Raw genomic sequence first — 20,338 nt, 5'->3', positions numbered from 1 at the left:
TGCAGTTTGCATATAATTAGGCTTCATTTATTATTTTTTTTGTGCCCATCCCAGAGGCGCAATATTGTTTTAAACAAGATGACTGGAAAGAACTGAATTTTTCCTATTTTTATGCCTAATTTGGTGTCAACTGACAAAGTATTTGCAGAGAAAATGTCAATGTTAAAGTTTACCACGGACACACACACACACACACACACACACACACACACACACACACACAGACAACCGAACACCGGGTTAAAACATAGACTCACTTTGTTTACACAAGTGAGTCAAAAAAGTCTGACAACACTGAAGTGTGGACAGGGCTGACATGATTTACTGAGACACAATCCCTTACACATGATCGTCCAGAATTGCACGAGTCAACATCAGTCACGGCTCCCACGGAGCGAAGAGACCAGCTCTCTCTGTCTGTCTCTCTGTCTCTCTCCTTCAAGCAGCAATGCAATGGTCCCTCCTTATATCACAATAAACGAAAATCACGTGCTGAGTCTCTCTCTCTCTCTCTCTCTCTCTCTCTCTCTCTCTCTCTCTCTCTCTCTGTCTGTGTGTGTCTGTCTGTGTGTGTGACGCCGGTGTGTCAGAAGTAAGAAGTGTGTGTGTGTGTGTGTGTGTGTGTGTGTGTGTGTGTGTGTGTGTGCCGGCCCGCTGTGACCTGTCAGCCTGTGTGTCACAGTGTCACTGTGTGTGTGTGTGTGTGTGTGTGTGTGTATGTTTATTTACATTAATTTTATTCAGTGTTTATTCGTCAGTTTATTTATTTGTTATTATCATTCTTGTATTTTTATTTTATTCATTTCTTTTCCGTCTTGCATTATATTTCGTTTCATTATCTATCTGCTTACCTTTTTATGTTATTCGTTTAAATTGGTTATTTGATTGATTGATATGTTTGTTTATTTATTCATTAATTAAATGATGTATCCATTTATTTGTGCTCATGTACTTTTTTTTCGTGCCAGTTCGTGTAAGATCCTTATGGTAAAGTACTATACTGCAGTGGAGCATAAAAACAAGGGTAGATCACTCTTAAGACATAATAACTCCAATGTGGTTGTGTTTTCTCGACGACAGCCAGAGGGACAGGTAACAAAATATCTTTCTAACAATCTTTCCTCTCCAGTCTCCTGTTCAATCTTTTCAGTTTTGGAGAAAAAAAAAATCAAAATTAGACGTAACAAAAGGTCTCATGTGTTCCAAGATAAGAGAAATAAAGAAGGTATTTCCATGAAATGAAAGTCGGCAATGTCCACTATTCTCAAAGTTCTTTTCTGTTGAAATTGACGCTTTTCCGAAATATTTCAACCTCAGCTGTCAGATGAGCCTGGAAGTAAGCTCTATTATTCTATCAAGGGTAATGTTCAAATTTAGAATACTAAACTCAGGGGGGCTGTTTAGACGAAAAACAAAGGGTGTCTTAGGCTCACCTCGATGCGCTAAGTTGAATGGAACCCTCAGCTAAGCTGTACGACCACTACTTTCCCATGAAACTGCGACAATTTTATACACAGTAAGCTCAGCCGATCATAGCCAGAGCAACCACCTGCAAGCCATTTTGACTGCTGATCACCCACGTGATCAGCAGTCAAAATGGCGTGCAGGTGGGGAAGGAGTACTCAGCTAACTGTGTATTTGTCGCAGTTTCATGGGAAAGGAGTGGTCCTAGAGCTTAGCTGAGGGTTCCATTCAACTCAGCGCATCGAGGTGAGCCTAAAACAGCCTTTGTTTTTCGTCTAAACAGCCCCCCTGAGTTTAGTATTCTAAAGTTGAACATTACCTCTATCAAGATATATTATTACTATATCAGGCCTGATAAATGGTTTTCTTTCCGACGTAGAATTCAAATGGCTCCACTTGCTGCTTTTGAACACTTGAATTTTTTTTTTTCACTTATGCACAGATTGGACAGAAGTATGAGGCCCAAAAGTGGACACATTGAAACATAAACTGATGAAGAAACACTTGTCCTATGCAGACTCCCGAAGTTGTTAATACACTGTGTAAAGTTTTAAAAAAAAAATTTTTTATGGGTATTAGCCCAAACAGAAAGCATTTCTTATAATGGTCATGAGTAAGCTTCTTTAGTTCTTAATTAAAAAATAATATCAAACTGGTTGCAGTTTTGTTCATATGATTTAGACTGTACATAACTAGAATTGTATTCCCATTATAAAGAATACCATGCTGTAAAAGATGAAAACTTACACATTGATATCAGTTTTCTGTAATACTGCAAGATGACTTGTAGAACTGAAGTGACTGAATTTGATTCAGAATTATAAAGAAATGACCCTTTGAGGTTCAGTTCAGTTCAGTAACTCAAGGAGGCATCACCGCGTTCGGACAAATCCATATATACCACACCACATCTGCTAAAGAGATGCCTGACCAGCAGTGGAACCCAATGCGTTTAGTCAGACCTTGAGGGGGAAAAAAAGAAGTGGTCAAAGTATCTCTTTATCTGGGATACTCCAAAATGCACAACAGTTGCTATTGAAACAGGTCTTTATTTTTTCTTCTGAAAACACTGTTACTGGCAGTGTTAGTTGATGTGTAGTTTGTGTTTGGATCTTGCTGACTAAAAAAGAATATTTTTTACTTATAGATAATTGTTTTCTTGTTGAATTCTTTTTTTTTCTTTTTTTTGTTGTTGTTGTTGTTGAAATTATCAATACTGAAGTGATTGCTTCTTTAGTTTAAGTTTTTAACTGTTCATTATGATTGTACATTTGAGGTTATAGTAGGAATCAAAGTTGAGGGAAACATTTGCAGCTTACAGTTTGAATTTTGATAGTAAATGAAAAAAACTTTTTATATGAATATGAATTTTAACCCATTTATTTAGTTATTTTAATGCTGCCTGTTCCTCTTTTGCAGACAGACAGTTTGAAGAAGCTCTGGTGAATCACACTCTGTAAAGAAAGCGACATGGGCAAGAAGAAAGACGACCAGTTTGCAGATGATGATGGTGATTTTTTTTTTTGATTTTTTTTTATTTTTTTTTTATAGTAGATTAAAGTGAAGTGTAAATGTTTACTGTTTTAATCATTACCCTTATCATTTTATGTGCTCTCAGTCACCAAATCTTAAGATATGAAACTTAGTAAATGACATGACATGTGAACCATATATAACACTTAACAGGACTTCTAATGGTGTGCTGGTGTGTATTTTTCAATTTCTGGACACATTTTGATTCCAGAACACCTTAGGGAAATATTTTCTTCACTTCAAAGCATAAAAGTTCTTGTCATTTGAGGACTTGAAAACAACTTGCATTTAATGATTTATACAGAAACTTTTATTCTTTTTTCTTCCTTGATACTGCAAAAGATGCCATTGAACAGAAAGTTCAAGATAGTGTTAAGAGATTTAGATCAAACCGATGTCCTTCCCGAATAATAGCATAAAACCACATACATTCTTTCTTGTTATTATTGCTTAGTAATGATTATTTAGGAAACTGCCTTGTAAACCGTTACATAAACCAACTTCTGAAAAAATATAAGAAAAAAAGTTTTCAGATTTTTTTTTTTGTATTTATACTGAATGTACTAGGCTATCAGTAACTACTTTAATGTCAAGCAGAATAGAATTTTGTAGAAATTATACATGTCTGGATGTTAAAAGGTGCTATTGTTGAAAATACCTTTTCATGTTTGTGTGAAACATTTCTTGCTTGATAATGGTTTATCAATGTATGTTTCTTTTTATTTTTTGTGAGGAATATTTACATACTTGATAATGTTTTCACAGTGTGGAAATGGCAAAATAAGTGTTAAAAAGTATATGTGAATGTTTGGCACTGATTCACTGTGATGTATACATACATGACACATACTGCCACTGTTGTCAGCAACTCCCAAGAAGCACAAGAAACACAAGAAGAAGCACAAGCACAAGCGCCAGGACTTTGAGGACTGCGATGACAGTGCAATGCCAGACATGACCTCCCCCAAAACCTCCTTCAAGCTGAAGCTGAAGATTGGTGGGGAGACCCTGGGCACCAAAAAGTACGCTTCCTTCTCTTGTCTGTCTGCTGGACTGGCTTCAGTTTTTTCTCATATTGTTTGAGGGTTTACTTCAGAGATTTTTTTTTTTTTTTTTTTTTCGTTTGTGGGCTGCAACTCCCATGTTCATTCCTATGCATGCATTTGTATTTGTATTTGTATTTCTTTAAATCACAACAGATTTCTCTGTGCGAAATTCGGGCTGCTCTCCCCAGGGAGAACGTGTCGCTACACTACAGCGCCACCCATTTTTGTGTGTGTGTCATTTATGATGTTGATATGTCGGTCACATTTCCTATCACCAGGGTATTTGATGAATACTTTTTATATTCAACTAAACCCCAGTACAAGCAACACTGAATATTGGAATATGCTATCATTTGTAACAAGCTTGAAATGAGGGAAAGGTTATCTGTGATAAATTGGGGAAGGGGAAGGTGGGATATCATTTAATTATGTTATTTAGATTTTAATTAATTGATTCTCTCTCTCTCTCTCTCTCTCTCTCTCTATATATATATATATATATATATATTGTGTGTGTGTGTGTGGGTGTGTAGATATATATATACTATATGTATATATATATTTGGGCCTATATACATATGAGAGAATGATAGATACATGTGTGTGTATGTATAATGGAACAATTTATATTATTGACGTATGTGTGAGCCATACACATGCTGAAGACTGTGTGTGTGAGATCCACAGTGCTGGATGTTACAGTGTGACGACCATAGAACATGCCTCCCACTCCAGCTTTGACGATGCTCAGGACGACCCCATCATCAACGTCACAGACGACTTGTCATGGGACTGTAAGTTTCTGGTTTCTCCGTTGCAATACGAAATCATTTACAGTTTAGTCTTTTGTGAAGGACTGATGCTCTCAAACTAGGGGGCAGAATTGCACTGGCTCTTAGTGTTGCGGCCTGGGGGGATGGTTGGTCTTTGGGGAACAATCCCAGTGCCGACTGTCCTAAAACCCTCTTGGCTGAGCGAGTGGGGATGTAACTTGGGTAAGACGTTCTCCACTATAATCAAATTCTTGCCCAGATAGCCTTTTTTTTGTTTTTTGGTGTGTTTTTTTTGACAATTTAAAGAAGCAATTGTAATGCTATCCATCATTTGGCATTTCCATAACAATCAAATTTATAATGCAGCACAAGAAATGTGAACCTGTGTAATGATAGAATACAAATTCAAAATCTGAAATGATATAGTTCATGCATGTCTGTACACAAGTCTATACACCAGTGTTTTTTTTTTTTTTTGAAGTGTGTGTTGTTCAAGGAAGAAAGAAAAAAAGATGAAAAAAGAAACATTGAGGGATGAAACCAAACCATTATTCTTCACTGAACCTTTTATAACAACAACATTGCAACTGAAAATATAAACCACATATCTTCCCACAGAGACACTCAAAATGTCAAAACACATGGAGAAGAATAGTACAGTGCTCAATAGCTATGAAATGTATTAATTTAAAAAAAAGTAAAAGCAGGTAAATCGTAAATACTTACAAGGGGTTGGAAAGGGGGATGGGATCAGCAAGTTAATTAGTGAGTCAAGCTCGTTCAGGTGAGACGGTGTAAAGAAATGTCTAGTTGATGAGCTGTTTGTCATTCCAGTAGTGGATAAATATTTTCAAGGCTCATATATGTGTATCAGTCAGTGTATGACTCTCCATTGGAACAAAAGTGGAAAGCCACATGCCGGGATGGGAGTTGGGGGGTTACACTTGTGTAAGAGTGACATATTTGGTATGTATTGCATACTCAAATTGGGACAGGGAGAATTTTTTACCTTTTAAATTCTGTCATTTTAATAAAGGTTGAATAGAATATATTATCAATTCCTTGAGGTAGAGATCACAAAATATTGTTCTACAGGTCTGTGTATCTATTTTTCATCGTATGTTATTCATTTTGAGCATCTAGCCCAGATAGTCTGGACAGCAGTTACTTCCTCTTCTGTTTTGATGCATTGTCGAACACAACTGAATATCATACATACACTGGACTATCAGCAACAAGAATAAGAGTCATATATATACAAGTTGTGTCTGGTTGTGTGTCAGTTTTAGTTTCAGTAGCTCAAGGAGGCGTCACTGCATTTGGACAAATCCATATACGGTACACCACATCTGCCAAGCAGATGCCTGACCAGCAGCGTAATTTTTGTTTGTCTGTGGATGTTTTTGTTTGTCTGTGAGAGTGGAATGTTGACAGGTGCGACCGTTAGGCTAACTTAGAATGTTGGACTCTCCTCAATCTGATGGTCCCAGGTTTGAATCCCGGTCAAGGCACCTTGTGGGTAAAGGGTGGAGGTTTTTCTGCAAGTCACCTAGTGGGTAGAGGATGGAGATTTTTCTGCAAGGCACTTTGTGGGTAGAATGAAGGTTTTTCTGCAAGGCACCTTGTGGGTACAGGGTGGAGGTTTTTCTGCAAGGCACTTTGTGGGTAAAGGGTGGAGGTTTTTCTGCAAGGTGTCTTGTGGGTAAAGGGTGGAGATTTTTCTGCAAGGTGCCTTGTGGGTAAAGTGTGGAGATTTTTCTGCAAGACGCCTAGTGGGTAAAGGGTGGACATTTTTCTGCAAGGCGCCTTGTGGGTAAAGGGTGGACATTTTTCTGCAAGGCACCTTGTGGGTAAAGGGTGGAGGTTTTTCTGCAAGGCACTTTGTGGGTAAAGGGTGGAGGTTTTTCTGCAAGTCACCTAGTGGGTAGAGGATGGAGATTTTTCTGCAAGGCACCTTGTGGGTAGAGGATGGAGGTTTTTCTGCAAGGCACCTTGTGGGTAAAGGGTGGAGATTTTTCTGTAAGGTGCCTTGTGGGTAAAGGGTGGAGATTTTTCTGCAAGGTGCCTTGTGGGTACAGGGTGGAGGTTTTTCTGCAAGGCACCTTGTGGAGATTTTGCTGATCTCCAAGGTCCAACAGATGTGCAGATCTGCTAATGCCTGTACCACCTTCATGTGTATACGCACATTAAGATCCCGTAATCCATGTCGGCGTTCAGTGGGTTATCGAAACAAGAAACTACCCAGCATGTACCCACCCCCATTCCCCTCCCCCACCCCCTCAAGACCTTGACATGGTGAATATAAAATCACTACCCCAATGGTTGTATGAAGACGGGATCTAAACCTGCACCGAAAATAGTGTAAGAAACTCTACATGTTACATGGTCAAATCAAATCGAATTATGGTGCGGTGCAGACACCACAGTGGAAACATTACACGTTGCACGGTGACGTTTCTTCAGGTTCTATGGGACTGTCATTGACAGTTTCTTCAGTCCTGATCTGGCCCCTGTATGGTGGGCACGGCTATAACAAAGAATAAAGAACGATGGGCTATAACAAAGTATAAAGAACGATGGGCTGTGACAAAGTGTAAACAACAACGATGGGCTATAACAAAGTATAAGCAACAACGATGGGCAGTGACAAAGTATAAACAACAACAATGGGTTATAACAAAGTATAAAGAATGATGGGCTGTGACAAAGTATAAACAACAACGATGGGCTATAACAAAGTATAAGCAACAACAATGGGCTGTGACAAAGTACAAGCAATAGAAATTGCCCATAACAAAGCGTAAGCAACAAAGATCGGCTGTAACAAAGTGTAAGCAACAAAAATGGGCCATAACAAAGTATATTCAGCACAGATGGGCCATAACACAAAGTATAAGCAACACAGATGGGCTTTAGTCACACACCAGACTTGAACCGCTAACAAAGTGTAAACAACAAAGACAGCTATATTATTCAGTAGATAACGAAAACGCTCCTGTGCAGCACTGACCTGTGACTCAGTGTTGTGGGCAGGGCTATAACTTAATCACAGGCGACGGGCGCAATAGCCGAGTGGTCAAAGCGTTGGACTTTCAGTCTGAGGGTCCCGGGTTCGAATCACGGTGACGGCGCCTGGTGGGTAAAGGGTGGAGATTTTTACAATCTCCCAGGTCAACATATGTGCAGACCTGCTAGTGCCTGAACCCCCTTCATGTGTATATGCAAGCAGAAGATCAAATACGCACGTTAAAGATCCTGAAATCCATGTCAGCATTTGGTGGGTTTTGGAAACAAGAACATACCCAGCATGCACACCCCTGAAAACGGAGTATGGCTGCCTACATGGCGGGGTAAAAACGGTCATACACGTAAAAGCCCACTCGTGTGCATACGAGTGAACACAGAAGAAGAAGAAGAATCACAGGTGAAAAAGATGGAATAAATAAACCAAACACCTCTGTGCGGCAGCGGCCTCGGTGTCGATGACCCCCCAGGGCAGCAGCACCACAACAGAGACCAAGGTGAAGGACTCCAGCTCTGACGACGAGGAGAAGAAATGGCTAGACGCCCTGGAGGCCGGGACGCTGGATGACTATGGGGAGATCCCCAAGGCCAAGGACCCCGCCCTCCTCACCACCAGGCAGGTAGGGTATGATGATGATGATGATGATGGTAATAATTATAATGATAATCATAATGAGGTGGGGGACACAGGACGACTACAGAGAGATCCCCCACGCCAAGGACCCCCCCCCCGCCCCCCCCTTCCTCACCACCAGTCTTGGAAAAATGAGATAACCATTTCCAGGGTGTATTATTATCATCATTATTATTAATGTTACTATTGTTTAGACTTCTGTTGGGTCTATCTTTGTTCACACACCAAACTTGAAGCGCTTTACAAACATTGAGTCATTTGTTCAACAGTCTGCTGACCTGGGTAGAGCTGACTGACAGCTTCTTTTAGGTGCTTACAAAAAAACAAAAAAAAGTCTTGGAAAAATGTAAGATATGTTTTAGGGGAGGTTACCTACTTCCGGGAGGTTATCGGCCGTAGTTTCGTTTTCTCCGCATAGGCGGATAGTAGTTTGCACAGGACAGGAATGTCAGACCCCTGCCGGAGTCTGCACTAGTTGGGTCACGGTAAGTATGTTATTTAAACGTAAATTTAGATAGAAAATTTCCTTTTACCATTCAGGGTCTGGAAATGCCTTCAAATTTTTTTTTTTTTTTTTTTTATAAAACCAGTACCATTCAAGAAAGAGGTTTATGCATAAAAAAAAAATAATATAAAAAAAACACAACAAAAAAAAACAGACAAGAAAAAGTGATGGAAATTGAACATCTGTACCTGATATCCACCAGTCTCCTTTGTCAGCGGTGTTGCAGACATGTTTTTTTATTCCGTTTGGCTTTGTGTTTCAGTTTGGTATGGAAAATTTTGGGTCTGGTCTGGAAAAAGTACAGAATTTTGTTTGGTGCAGTTTGTATGATAATAATGTGTGTGTGTGTGTGTGTGTTCCTCTGTGTGTGTGTGTGTGTGTGTGTGTTGTGTGCATGTGCTGTGTTTCAGCGAGCCTTGCTTCATGGTCATCAAGTGGAATTACAGCAGCTGCCATCAGGTAAATCATTACTCTTTGTTATTGTCAGTCACTGCTGTTTGGAGTAAATAAACCAAACGCCTCTCTGCGGCAGCGGCCTCAGTGTCGATGACCCCCCAGGGCAACAGCACCACGACAGAGACCAAGGTGAAGGACTCCAGCTCTGACGACGAGGAGCTGTTGTTGTTTTTTTCTCAAGGCCTGACTAAGCGCGTTGGGTTACGCTGCTGGTCAGGCATCTGCTTGGCAGATGTGGTGTAGCGTATATGGATTTGTCCGAACGCAGTGACGCCTCCTTGAGCTACTGAAACTGTTACTGTGAGCAGTTTCTCACTTCAGTACGTGTGGGTGTGTGTTGATGCTGTAACCACATCGTACTGCACACTGCAGTGTGTGTTGATGCTGTCACCACATCATAAATTACTGCACACTGCAATGTGTGTTGATGCTGTCACCACATCATAAATTACTGCACATTGCAGTGTGTGTTGATGCTGTAACCACATCATAAATTACTGTACACTGCAATCTGTACACTGCAATGTGTGTTGATGCTGTCACCACATCATAAATTACTGCACACTGTGCTGTGTCTTGATGCTGTCACCACATCATAAATTACTGCACACTGTGTGTGTGTGTGTTGATGCTGTCACCACATCATAAATTACTGCACACTGTGGTGTGTGTTGATGCTGTCACCACATCATAAATTACTGCACACTGCAATGTGTGTTGATGCTGTCACCACATCATAAATTACTGTACACTGCAATGTGTGTTGATGCTGTCAACACATGTAATTGTATTATCACACACTGCAATGTGTGTTGATACTGTCAGCCCATCTTATAATCATATCATTACACACTGCAATGTGTACTGATAAAAGGCAGCAATACAAGGGCACACAGGAGTCATGACCTGGGTGTGGCCTGGCCCCTTTAGAGTGTAAGGAGTTCAGGGCCGAAACACTTGACTGAGGGGGGCTTCTTCTGAAGACTTTGTACTGTCCAGCTCTCCCCAGCGTTTATTATCATACTGCATTGTGTATTGATACTGTCAGCATATCTTATAATTATACTGTGACACAGTGCAATGTGTGTTGATACTGTCAGCACATCTTATAATTATATCACCACAGTTTGCAATGTATATTGATATTGTCAGCACATCTTATAATTATGTTACTACACACAGCAACGTGTGTGGATGTATGTCAATGTTGTCATCATATCATATATTGCTAGTCATATGCAATGTGTTGATGTGTATGGATAGCATCACCACATAAAATAACTAGTCCCATGCAATAATGTGTGTGGATGTGTTTCGATACTGTCACTACATACATTACTGGTCATTGCAATGTGTGTAGATGTACGTTGATACCATCACCACATATATTGCTTATGAATGCGATGTGTTTCTATTTGTTGTATTTGTATTTCTTTTTATCACAACAGATTTCTCAGTATGAAATTTTGGCTGCTCTCTCCAGGGAGAGCATGTCACTACACTACAACGCCACCCATATTTTTTGTATTTTTTTCCATGAGCAGTTTTATTTGTTTTTCCTATGGAAGTGGATTTTGCTACAAAATTTTGCCAGGAACAACCTCTTTGTTGCCGTGGGTTCTTTTATGTGTGCTAAGTGCATGCTGCACACGGGACCTTGGTTTATCGTCTCATCTGAATGACTAGCGTCCAGACCACCACTCAAAGTCCAGTGGAGGGGGAGAAAATATCAGCGGCTGAGCAGTGATTCGAACCAGCGCGCTCTGATTCTCTCGCTTCCTAGGCGGACGCAATACCTCTAGGCCATCACTCCACATATGTGGATGTGTGTCAATACTGCCCTGCCGCCATGCGGTTCAGCACAATGTGTGGATGCGTTCTGCCCCCAGGGTACAAGACAGTGGAACTGACAGAGGAACAGAAGCAAAGACGACAGCAGCGTGCCAAGAAGCGCAGACAGCAGGCCCACGAGAAGAGAGAAAAAGACAAGGTGAGGTGTTTTGTGTGAGGAGGAATCAGTCTTTTACATGTCGCAACAATCGACACTATGATTAACTCAGTCTTCCCCAGGTTTGAGTTAACTTGTACCTACTTCTTATTACTCATTACTTCCCCTGTGGAACACTCATTACTTCCCACTCATTACTACTCATTACTTCCCCTGTGGAACACTCATTACTTCCCACTCATTACTACTCATTACTTCCCCTGTGGAACACTCATTACTTCCCACTCATTACTACTCATTACTTCCCCTGTGGAACACTCATTACTTCCCACTCATTACCACTCATTACTTCCCCTGTGGAACACTCATTACTTCCCACTCATTACCACTCATTACTTCCCCTGTGGAACACTCATTACTTCCCACTCATTACCACTCATTACTTCCCCTGTGGACCAGGTACGAGTATTCTCATGCCAACACACTATTCTAATTTCGTTTATTCTTGCTTGGTACAGTTGGCGTTCTTAACTGAACTGGTTACGGATTTTAGAAGTATGAAAACGAAGGTTTGCTTAAACTGATAAAATTGTCAATTCTCCATCGATTTTTGCTGGATTTGTGAACCACCGTACTTTTTACTGCAGTGGTCTCATATAGTGCTGGTCCAGGGGAGTTTTATCTGCATCCACCATTATTAGTGCTTGTTCACGTCGGCTCAAGTCAGTTGAAATGCCAAGGAAGTGTGTGTTTCAGGATCATTGGCAAAAAGAGGAAGAAATATAGGGACTGGCTGATAAAGGTTCAAAAAGATAAGTATTGATCAAATGCCTCTAAAAGCTATAAGCGCTGAAACATTCCTTTGGCCAAGGCTCTCCACACCATCTTGTCAAGGTTACGCTCTGTCTTGTCTTACGCTTTTTTTGGCTATTAAGCGTATTCATTTGGCGTTATGTTGATGTGCGGTTTGCAAAATATCACTCCATTTGTCTTTGATGGGTGAAGGTCCTTACAAGATGAGGAAATTTATCCTTATTATCCCTACAAGGTCCTTATATGGCATACCCTAAAGTCCCTGGGAACCCTGTAAATTAGTTAATCCAGTTCTTGCCCTGTGGTATGAAAGGCCACCTCTGGAAATCTTCACTGCTGCCTGTCTTTGCTGCCGAGCTTTCCCCGGGAATAGTGATTCTCGTTTAGGTGGTTGTTGTTTTTTAATCTGTTCTGTGCCATGGCTTCCTGGCATTGTGTTAGTATTTCTGTCTGGAGGGCTGCTCTTGGAAGACCAGCTGGCGGCATTCTGAGGACGTGTCCTAGCCAGCGCCATCCCCTTTGCTTGATGTCAGTGATGATGTCCAGAACGGAGGTTCTTATCTTGAGTCGAGGCTCTGAGGTTGTGTTTGGCCAAAACATTTGTTCAGTTTTCTGTGCAGGTGACAGTTCTGGAATGCTTCATGCGTATGGCTGATGCTCTTGGTGACTTTTCAGGGCTCTGACCCAGACAAGATTTTGCTGAGAACATTGGTTTTGCAAAAATCGGATGTTGGGTGTTTCTTTCCTGTCAATACATATGCAGAAACAAACATTTTGTGCTTCTGTCTCTGCACTGTGCCAGCAGAAACGCCTTTCATTTCTGTTTCACCATGTGTGTGCAGAAACAAACACTGGAGCGCTTGCTGAAGAAACAAGAAACCAAAACTAAAGGACCCAAGGTAAGCCACAGAGTACTTAGTGTTTACTCTTTTCTTTTCTTCTTTTTTCTTCTTCTTTTGTCTACAGTACTCTTCACACAACAGTAATGATGGTAATGACCGTAATGATAATGGATGCTTGTTGAGCGCTTTCCTCCTTACTAGTTGAACTTAAAGGGAGCTCAAAGCACTTTACAATAAACACACACACACACGACACACACACACACACACATAAGCACACACACAGACACACACACACACACACACACATAAGCACACACACTAACTTACACACTTACTTACAAAAGGAAGAAGAAAAAAATATTTTGATTTTATACACAAAAGCATAAAATAGATTCAAAGACTGCATGTATTACATCACTTGATTACACACACACACACACACACACACACACACACACACACACACACACACACACAACTTATAACTGAATGTTATTGGAAAGGAATGGAAGGTCTATGCATAGGTATTTTAAAAAGATGTGTTTTCAGACCAGTGTTAAAAGACTGAAATAATAATAGTAATAATGGTATTTATATAGCGCTGAATCTTGTGCAGAGACAAATCAAAGCGCTTTCACACCAGTCATTCACACGCATGCATAACTCTAAAACTGTAGAAACTAAAGACAAGGAAGGGCAGGCAAGGGAGGCTATTTTGGGAAGAGATGGGTTTTAAGGCCAGACTTGAAAGAGCTGAGTGTGGAGACTTGACGAAGCGAAAGAGGAAGTTCATTCCAATCGCAAGGTCCAGAAACAGAGAAAGAACGGCGGCCAACAGTCGAGGGAGAGTGGTGAAGATCATGAGGTAAACTGTTCCAGACAGATGAGGCTGAATGAGAAAAGGAAGAATCACCAAAGAATCAGGTTTTAACACGGGGAGCAAGTTGCCACCGTGAATCGGAAGATGATCTGAGTTGTCATGGGAGTGTGCATGTTTGAATGACTTCTCTCAGATACTGTTTTTTGTGATATTCACATGCATAAATGTTATGTATAAGACTGCGAACATGCAAGTATAAAGTGTGAGTGAACGCTTGTGTGTATCAGGTGTTTGCAAACATATGTGTTCAGAAGTGTGTGAGTGTGTGTGGTGCGGATGCGGGGACAATGTGGCACGTGATGATGATGATATGGATACTTATATAGTGCCTATCCTAGGTCAGAGACCAAGCTTTAAGTGCTTTACAAACATGGGGTCGTTTGCACAACAGGCTGCCTGCCTGGGTAGAGCCGACATATGGCTGCCATTGGGTGCTCATCATTCTTTTCCTGTGTCATTCAGATTTGAGGCACGCACACATACACACTCAGACAGACATGTAACATTTTTTATGTGTATGACCATTTTGTTTATTTTCCCCGCAATGTAGGCAGTCATATTTCGTTTTCGGGGCTGCGCATGCTGGGTATGTTCTTGTTTCTATAACCCACCAAATGCTGAAATGGATTACAGCATCTCTAACGTGCATATTTGATCTACTGCGTGCGAATACACACAAAGGGGGTTCAGGCACTATCAGGTCTGCACATATGTTGACCTGGGAGATCGGAAAAAAATCTCCACTCTTTACCCACCAGGCGCCATTACCGAGATTCAAACCTGGGACCCTCTGCCTGAAAGTCACAACGCTTTAACCACTGGGCTGTTGTGCTCATCGTGTGTTTGTGTGTGTGTGTGTGTGCAGGGTCGCGGGGGCAAGCGGAGCAACGTGCCGCGAGTGCGCTACGTCAGCAGCCAGGCGGGTGTGTCCCTGTCCTTCCCCCAGGGCCACCACTTCCCCCTGCCCGCACAAATCGCTCCGTGAGTCCCTGGGCTCCCCCCCCCCCCCCCCCCCGCCACACCCTACCCCCTCCCCGCCTCCCCCCTCCCACCCCGAATCCCCCACACGCTGTGCTGTACTCTGTGTGTGTGTGTCTTCGTCTTGTGTAGTTATAGTCACCTTCCCTTGCGCCACCACCCCACCTCCCCTCCTCCTCCTCCCGAAACCTCTACAACTCCTGCTTACCCCCATCAGTATGTGTGTATGTGTGTGTTGTCGTTCGTCGATTTTACATCTTTTCCCAGTTTCAGGTTCTAGAGGACGTGTTTGTGCATTTAGACAAATTTATCCATATTCGGTACACCAGATCTGCTAGGCAGGTGCCTGACCAGCGACATAACCCATTTGCTATGTCAGGCCTTGAGTGCATGCGTGTGTATTTTGTGTACCTATCCAAGTGGATTTCTTCTTCAAAACTTTTGCGAGAGGACAACACTCAATGTTGCCAAGGGTTCTTTTTTCAGCGTGCCAAGTGTGGTGTGTGCTGGCGGATTAGTATCTTTACCATTTTTTTTACTTTATTTATTTTATTTTATTGTTATTTTTACTTTTTTTTTCTTTTTTTTTATTATTTATTTTTTATTTTTTAATTTTTTTATTTATTTACTTTTTTGAAAATATTTTTTAAATTTGTTATTTTTACTTAATTTATTTTATTATTATTTTAAAAAATTTTTATTGTTATTTATTTATTTGTTGTTTTTTTTGTTTGTTTTTTTCTCTCAAGGCCTGACTAAGCGTGTTGGGTTACGCTGCTGGTCAGGCATCTGCTTGGCAGATGTGGTGTAGCGTATATGGATTCGACCGAATACAGTGACGCCTCCTTGAGCTGTTGATACTGATACTGATACCATTCTACCACCTTCCTCCTGAAGAGTGATATTAGACTGGGAGATAAAGGGACTGGGTGGGGAGTGAATGTGTGGACATACACTTGCTTTTCTAGATACATACAAATGAGCGATAGGATATTAATGTTTATGTCAGTGTACATATTATGTGTGGATATATATACTCTTGCTCTTGTAGATACATGTGTGTGAGTATCAGTATCAGTTTCTCAAGGAGGCGTCACTGCGTTCGGTCAAATCCATATACGCTACACCACATCTGCCAAGCAGATGCCTGACCAGCAGCGTAACCCAACGTGCTTAGTCAGGCTTTGAGAAAAAAATGAAAATAAAATAATAATAACAAAATAAATAAAAGTAAATACATAAATTTAAAATAAATTAATTAAAAAAGTAATTAAAAAAAAAAGATAAATATTTTTTATTCTGTTGTGTGTGATATATGACATATTTATGTTTTTGCAAAATCATAAATTTGTGTTTAATACTTGATTATGTATATGTGTGTGTTTGTGTGTGTGTGTGCATATGTTCTAGTATAGGTGTGTTCATGTGCGCATGTGTGAGTGCTTGCTTTTATGCACATGTGTGTGCGTATGTGCATCCTGGGTGGAGTTTAACAACCCATTGGCTAAAGCCCTTAAGGGTAAGTTGTTCAGGGCTGCAATCTCTGTAATGCACGTACAACGGAACGTCTCGAAATATTTCCACATGCCTGCATGTTTTGATCTGTGTGTGCAACAGAATTTCTCCATCCATATGTCCATTAACATGTAGATTTTTATTCTATTGTGACGTGTGTGACTGGTGCTAATAGTTCAAAGTGTATTTTCAGTTATTATTATATCATTTTTGTTTATTGTGATATCAGGAATATTTTTAAGCATTATGATAGGGTTTTTAAGTATTGTGGTATGATACTGTATCATTTAGGCTTTTTCATGTGATATGCATGGTGAGTGTGATGATTGTACGTGTGTGTGTGTGTGTGTGCATAAATTTGTGCTTGAGTGGTTGGTTGGCTGACGGTAAAGGGCTGTGCATGTAAGTTTTTCTTCTTCTTTTTTTTTTTCATTTTAGTGTTCATATGCACGTTTTAAACGTCGGTATTTACTTTGTACAGCACAATTGAGCATGTTTTACATGGAAAGGCACTTTATGAATTAAATTACTATTATTATTGTGTGTGTGTGTGTGTGTGTGTGTGTGTGTGTGCAGAGAGCCCCGGCAGGCGATGCAGTGTGGGGTGGAGGGGTGCAGCAACCCCAAGAAGTACGCCTGCTCCCAAACCAAGGTCCCTCTCTGCAGTCTGCGGTGTTACAAGAAGAACCTGGCCCGTGCAGTGGCTGCCGCAGTGCCTGTGCTGGCCACTTAGACATCTCCACCCCCCTGTTGTCACCCTCCCCGCCCACCCTCACCCCCCAACCTTCCCCGCCCACACCTCCCGCCAACCTACCTCTCTCCCTCACCTCTCAAAGATGAGATGTGTTTGTTTCAGGAAACGGAGACTGGGGTGGGGGGGGGGGGGGGGATTGAATTTTTGCCCATTTGTGGTTTAACATTCTGAGCTTTGCAAATGTACAGGCATGAGCAAACATTTCTGGCATCTGTAAGATAATGTTCACACACACATCCTGCCTCTTTCTCTCTCCTCTCCTTCCTGGTCGGCACACATACCCTACAGATGAAATTCCATAGCCCTGAAAAACTGATTTATAATTCTCATTCCTTGTTCTCTAATCCAGATTTTCTATATTTTTTCTGCACCATTGTTCCATGTTTGGTGTCGGCTCTACCAACATGCTGTTGGCCACTTTCTCTAACTGGAAAAGAAATTGAATCTCTTTGAGGAATAATGTCCAAGCACCAGGCCAGTCCTAGTTGACTGAAATACTTACAATGGCAAAACAACATTTGTGGTCATTTTCTGAGTGAGTGGTGAATGGAGGAGGTAGTTTTGTGTATGGTTGGTTGGGATTTATGGTTGTGTGTGTGTGTGTGTGTGCCAATATGCAGTAAGTTGCAACGGTATGTTAGCAACCACTGAAGTTATGAATGTGTATGTGTATGAATGTGTTTGTGTATGAATGTGTATGTACACTTAAAGCTTTGTATTTGAACATCTCTGACATGGGCACTGTCAGTCAGTCAACTTGTTTTTGGCCTGGCCACAGTGACTGCTGTGTTGGACTGGCAAAGGCATTGATGTGTGTGTAGGTGACAAGTTTCATGTGCATGTACTGTGTCTTCCAGGCATCAGAGTGGTCCACGGATCTGTTAATTTCAGAGGATTGGGAGACCAGCCGCGGTTTCAGCTCAGGCAGCCATGGATTGATTTTTTTTTTTATTTTTTTTTTTTTAAATGGAGTGCTATCGTATTCTCAAATGGTATTCTTGAACAGCTTGTTCTGTTTTGAGGTATAGGGAAGGTATGGGTAATTGCCAACAGCATCTAATTGCGAACGATTCGTATACCGCCTCACTTCGAAGCGTTCTTAACGGTTGCATTTCACAATTTTGATGTCTGCTTCGGCCTTTTTCTTATACTTTGATGAATATCCATTTTCAAGAAACAGTCAAACATCAGCTATTTCTGACTATTTCCGTGCTCTTTCTTCTCTTCGCGCACCACTGCCGACCAAAGTAAAAACGTGCTCTCAAAATCCAAAAATGAATGGAAGCAAGTTGTAGGACAAACTTTGACAAAGTTTAAAATAGTTGATTTGATTGGATATGTTGAATGCTCATTGCCAGTGCTGGGAGAATTTAAGAAAGCATATTGGTGACAGATCAGAGCGTCAGTCTTGACAGGCATCTGCAAAATAGTGTCCTTTGCTATCAGACCATAGGATATTTTGACGTGAGTCTATTTGCAAACGATGCTGCACAACTACTGAGCATTCTCAAAAGGATGTGTTTGTGTGCGATGTGGGGTGTGTATGTTTATATGTCTGTGTGCATGTGTGATCAAAACCAACAATAGAACAGTCTAGTGCAATGTTCCAATAATAAGTTACGTCTAATGAGTTCTAGACCTGCTTCTGTTCTAATTGTCAACATGTACCTAAAGCAATCGTTCGCAATTAGACTTGCCCGTTCGCATTTACCCTCACGCACCTCTGCCATTTCAAACGTCGACAGAACGTTGAAAAGAATGAGCAGACAAACTTTTCCTGGTGCAACCACTTGGAGAAAGCTTTCGAAAACAAAAGAACTACGTTTTACTGTCATATGACATATTATTTTTACAGTACACACATTGAACTGGTCGCTTCGACTGGATCGTTCGCAATTACCCATATGGTACCCTATATGGTATTCTTATAGTCTTGTTCTGTTTTTGCGCACTTCCTGCAAACAAGTGTTGGCACCATCTTGATCAGTATTCACCCCACTGGGGCCTGGGCAGCCCCTTGACCTCTGCCTTCTTCAGAGGATTGGACTTGGGGGGGGGGGGGGGGGGGGGGTATTCTGATGCCTGGTCTTCACATGTAACACCACACAAGCTGACATGCATGTTGTGTTGGTGAGGGCTGTATGTGTGCAATGTTCAAGTATGGAAGAAGCTGATGTTTGTTGTGCTTGCAGCGGTGACGTTTACTGTGAACATTTTCCGTTGTAAATAAATCCTATGAAGAAACATTGGCTGTGTATTGTCAGATTTGCTGTTGATGTGAAGATGAAAATGCGAATATGCGCTGGTGAGGGATGGATGAGAGGGATGGAAATTTTAGTTTGTCATTAATCCAGTGCCATGACAGGTTCAGTTGGGCATTAACTCACTCAGTACGGCCAGTCCTCTCTTCTCCTCTACACAGACCCCTCGGATGTCCAGTGGGTGTCTCAATGACCCAACCTTTAGCTTCCGTCGTCAGAATTGTGGTATCTTTGTCAACATTCACCTCTTCAGTATAAGAGCCTTCCGCTTGCAATATTTGAATGGTGGTAACTGGGGTGAAACGCTGTTAATGACGTCTCTTTCGCCGTTTGTATGGAGAGAGTTAAGACTTCTGATCCAGTGTTTACCAGTCATAAGGGTTTGATGCTCAGTTTTTGGCATGGTGTTGTGTCCTGTAGAAAGGCACTGTGCTCTGATTTTCCTCACTCTTTACATTAATTGAGAAAGAGATACATTGGAAGACAGAGTACTGAGACCCGGAGAGAAACAGGAGAGAGACATACAAAGAGCGATGACACACATGCATGACCAACAGACAGACAGGAAAGAAACCTTATGACACGCATGCACGCACGCACACACACACACACACACATGCACACACACTTGCAAACAGAGAAACTGTTATTTCTGGGAGTGAGGTTCTTTTATGTAAGTTTCATTATGGAGCGTGTTTGCGGAGGGGACTATTTTATGTGGGATGAGGGAATGCTGATGGCGTTCTTTTCTTGCAAGAGGGGTTTTACTGAAAAAGAAATTTTACACATGAAGTGAGTTGTATGTCAATATTATAACCGTTTACAATGCAGTGCAATACAACACAATGCAATGAAATACTGTAGTTCAGTTACTCAAGGAGGCGTCACAATGTTTGGACAAATCCATAT

General features: G+C 41.2%; 1 protein-coding gene across 1 annotated transcript; it reads left to right on the top strand.

Moving 5' to 3' along the window:
• The first annotated feature begins 1,037 nt into the window (after nt 1–1,037).
• Nucleotides 1,038–19,414, top strand: LOC143302202 (INO80 complex subunit B-like). The gene is made up of 10 exons (XM_076616766.1): nt 1,038–1,092; nt 2,884–2,974; nt 3,863–4,019; nt 4,746–4,837; nt 8,285–8,460; nt 9,390–9,438; nt 11,325–11,425; nt 13,039–13,095; nt 14,787–14,902; nt 16,991–19,414. The coding sequence occupies exons 2-10, from the start codon at nt 2,935–2,937 to the stop codon at nt 17,145–17,147; spliced, it is 945 nt and encodes a 314-aa protein (XP_076472881.1). The 5' UTR covers nt 1,038–1,092; nt 2,884–2,934; the 3' UTR covers nt 17,148–19,414.
• Nucleotides 19,415–20,338: the final 924 nt, after the last annotated feature.

Source organism: Babylonia areolata, chromosome 29 (genome assembly GCF_041734735.1).
Source record: "Babylonia areolata isolate BAREFJ2019XMU chromosome 29, ASM4173473v1, whole genome shotgun sequence".
Lineage (NCBI taxonomy): Eukaryota > Metazoa > Mollusca > Gastropoda > Neogastropoda > Buccinidae > Babylonia > Babylonia areolata.
The sequence above is the reverse complement of the archived record's forward strand: the minus strand, read 5'-3'. Positions and strand labels throughout refer to the sequence as shown.

What these genes read in the sequence shown, in the direction of transcription:
- LOC143302202 (XM_076616766.1), top strand. Translation starts at nt 2,935, where the DNA reads ATGGGCAAGAAGAAAGACGACCAGTTTGCAGATGATGATG. An exon ending in ATTACAGCAGCTGCCATCAG is followed by an intron (nt 9,439 to 11,324) that starts GTAAATCATTAC and finishes TTCTGCCCCCAG; the next exon opens with GGTACAAGACAGTGGAACTG. An exon ending in CCAAAACTAAAGGACCCAAG is followed by an intron (nt 13,096 to 14,786) that starts GTAAGCCACAGA and finishes GTGTGTGTGCAG; the next exon opens with GGTCGCGGGGGCAAGCGGAG.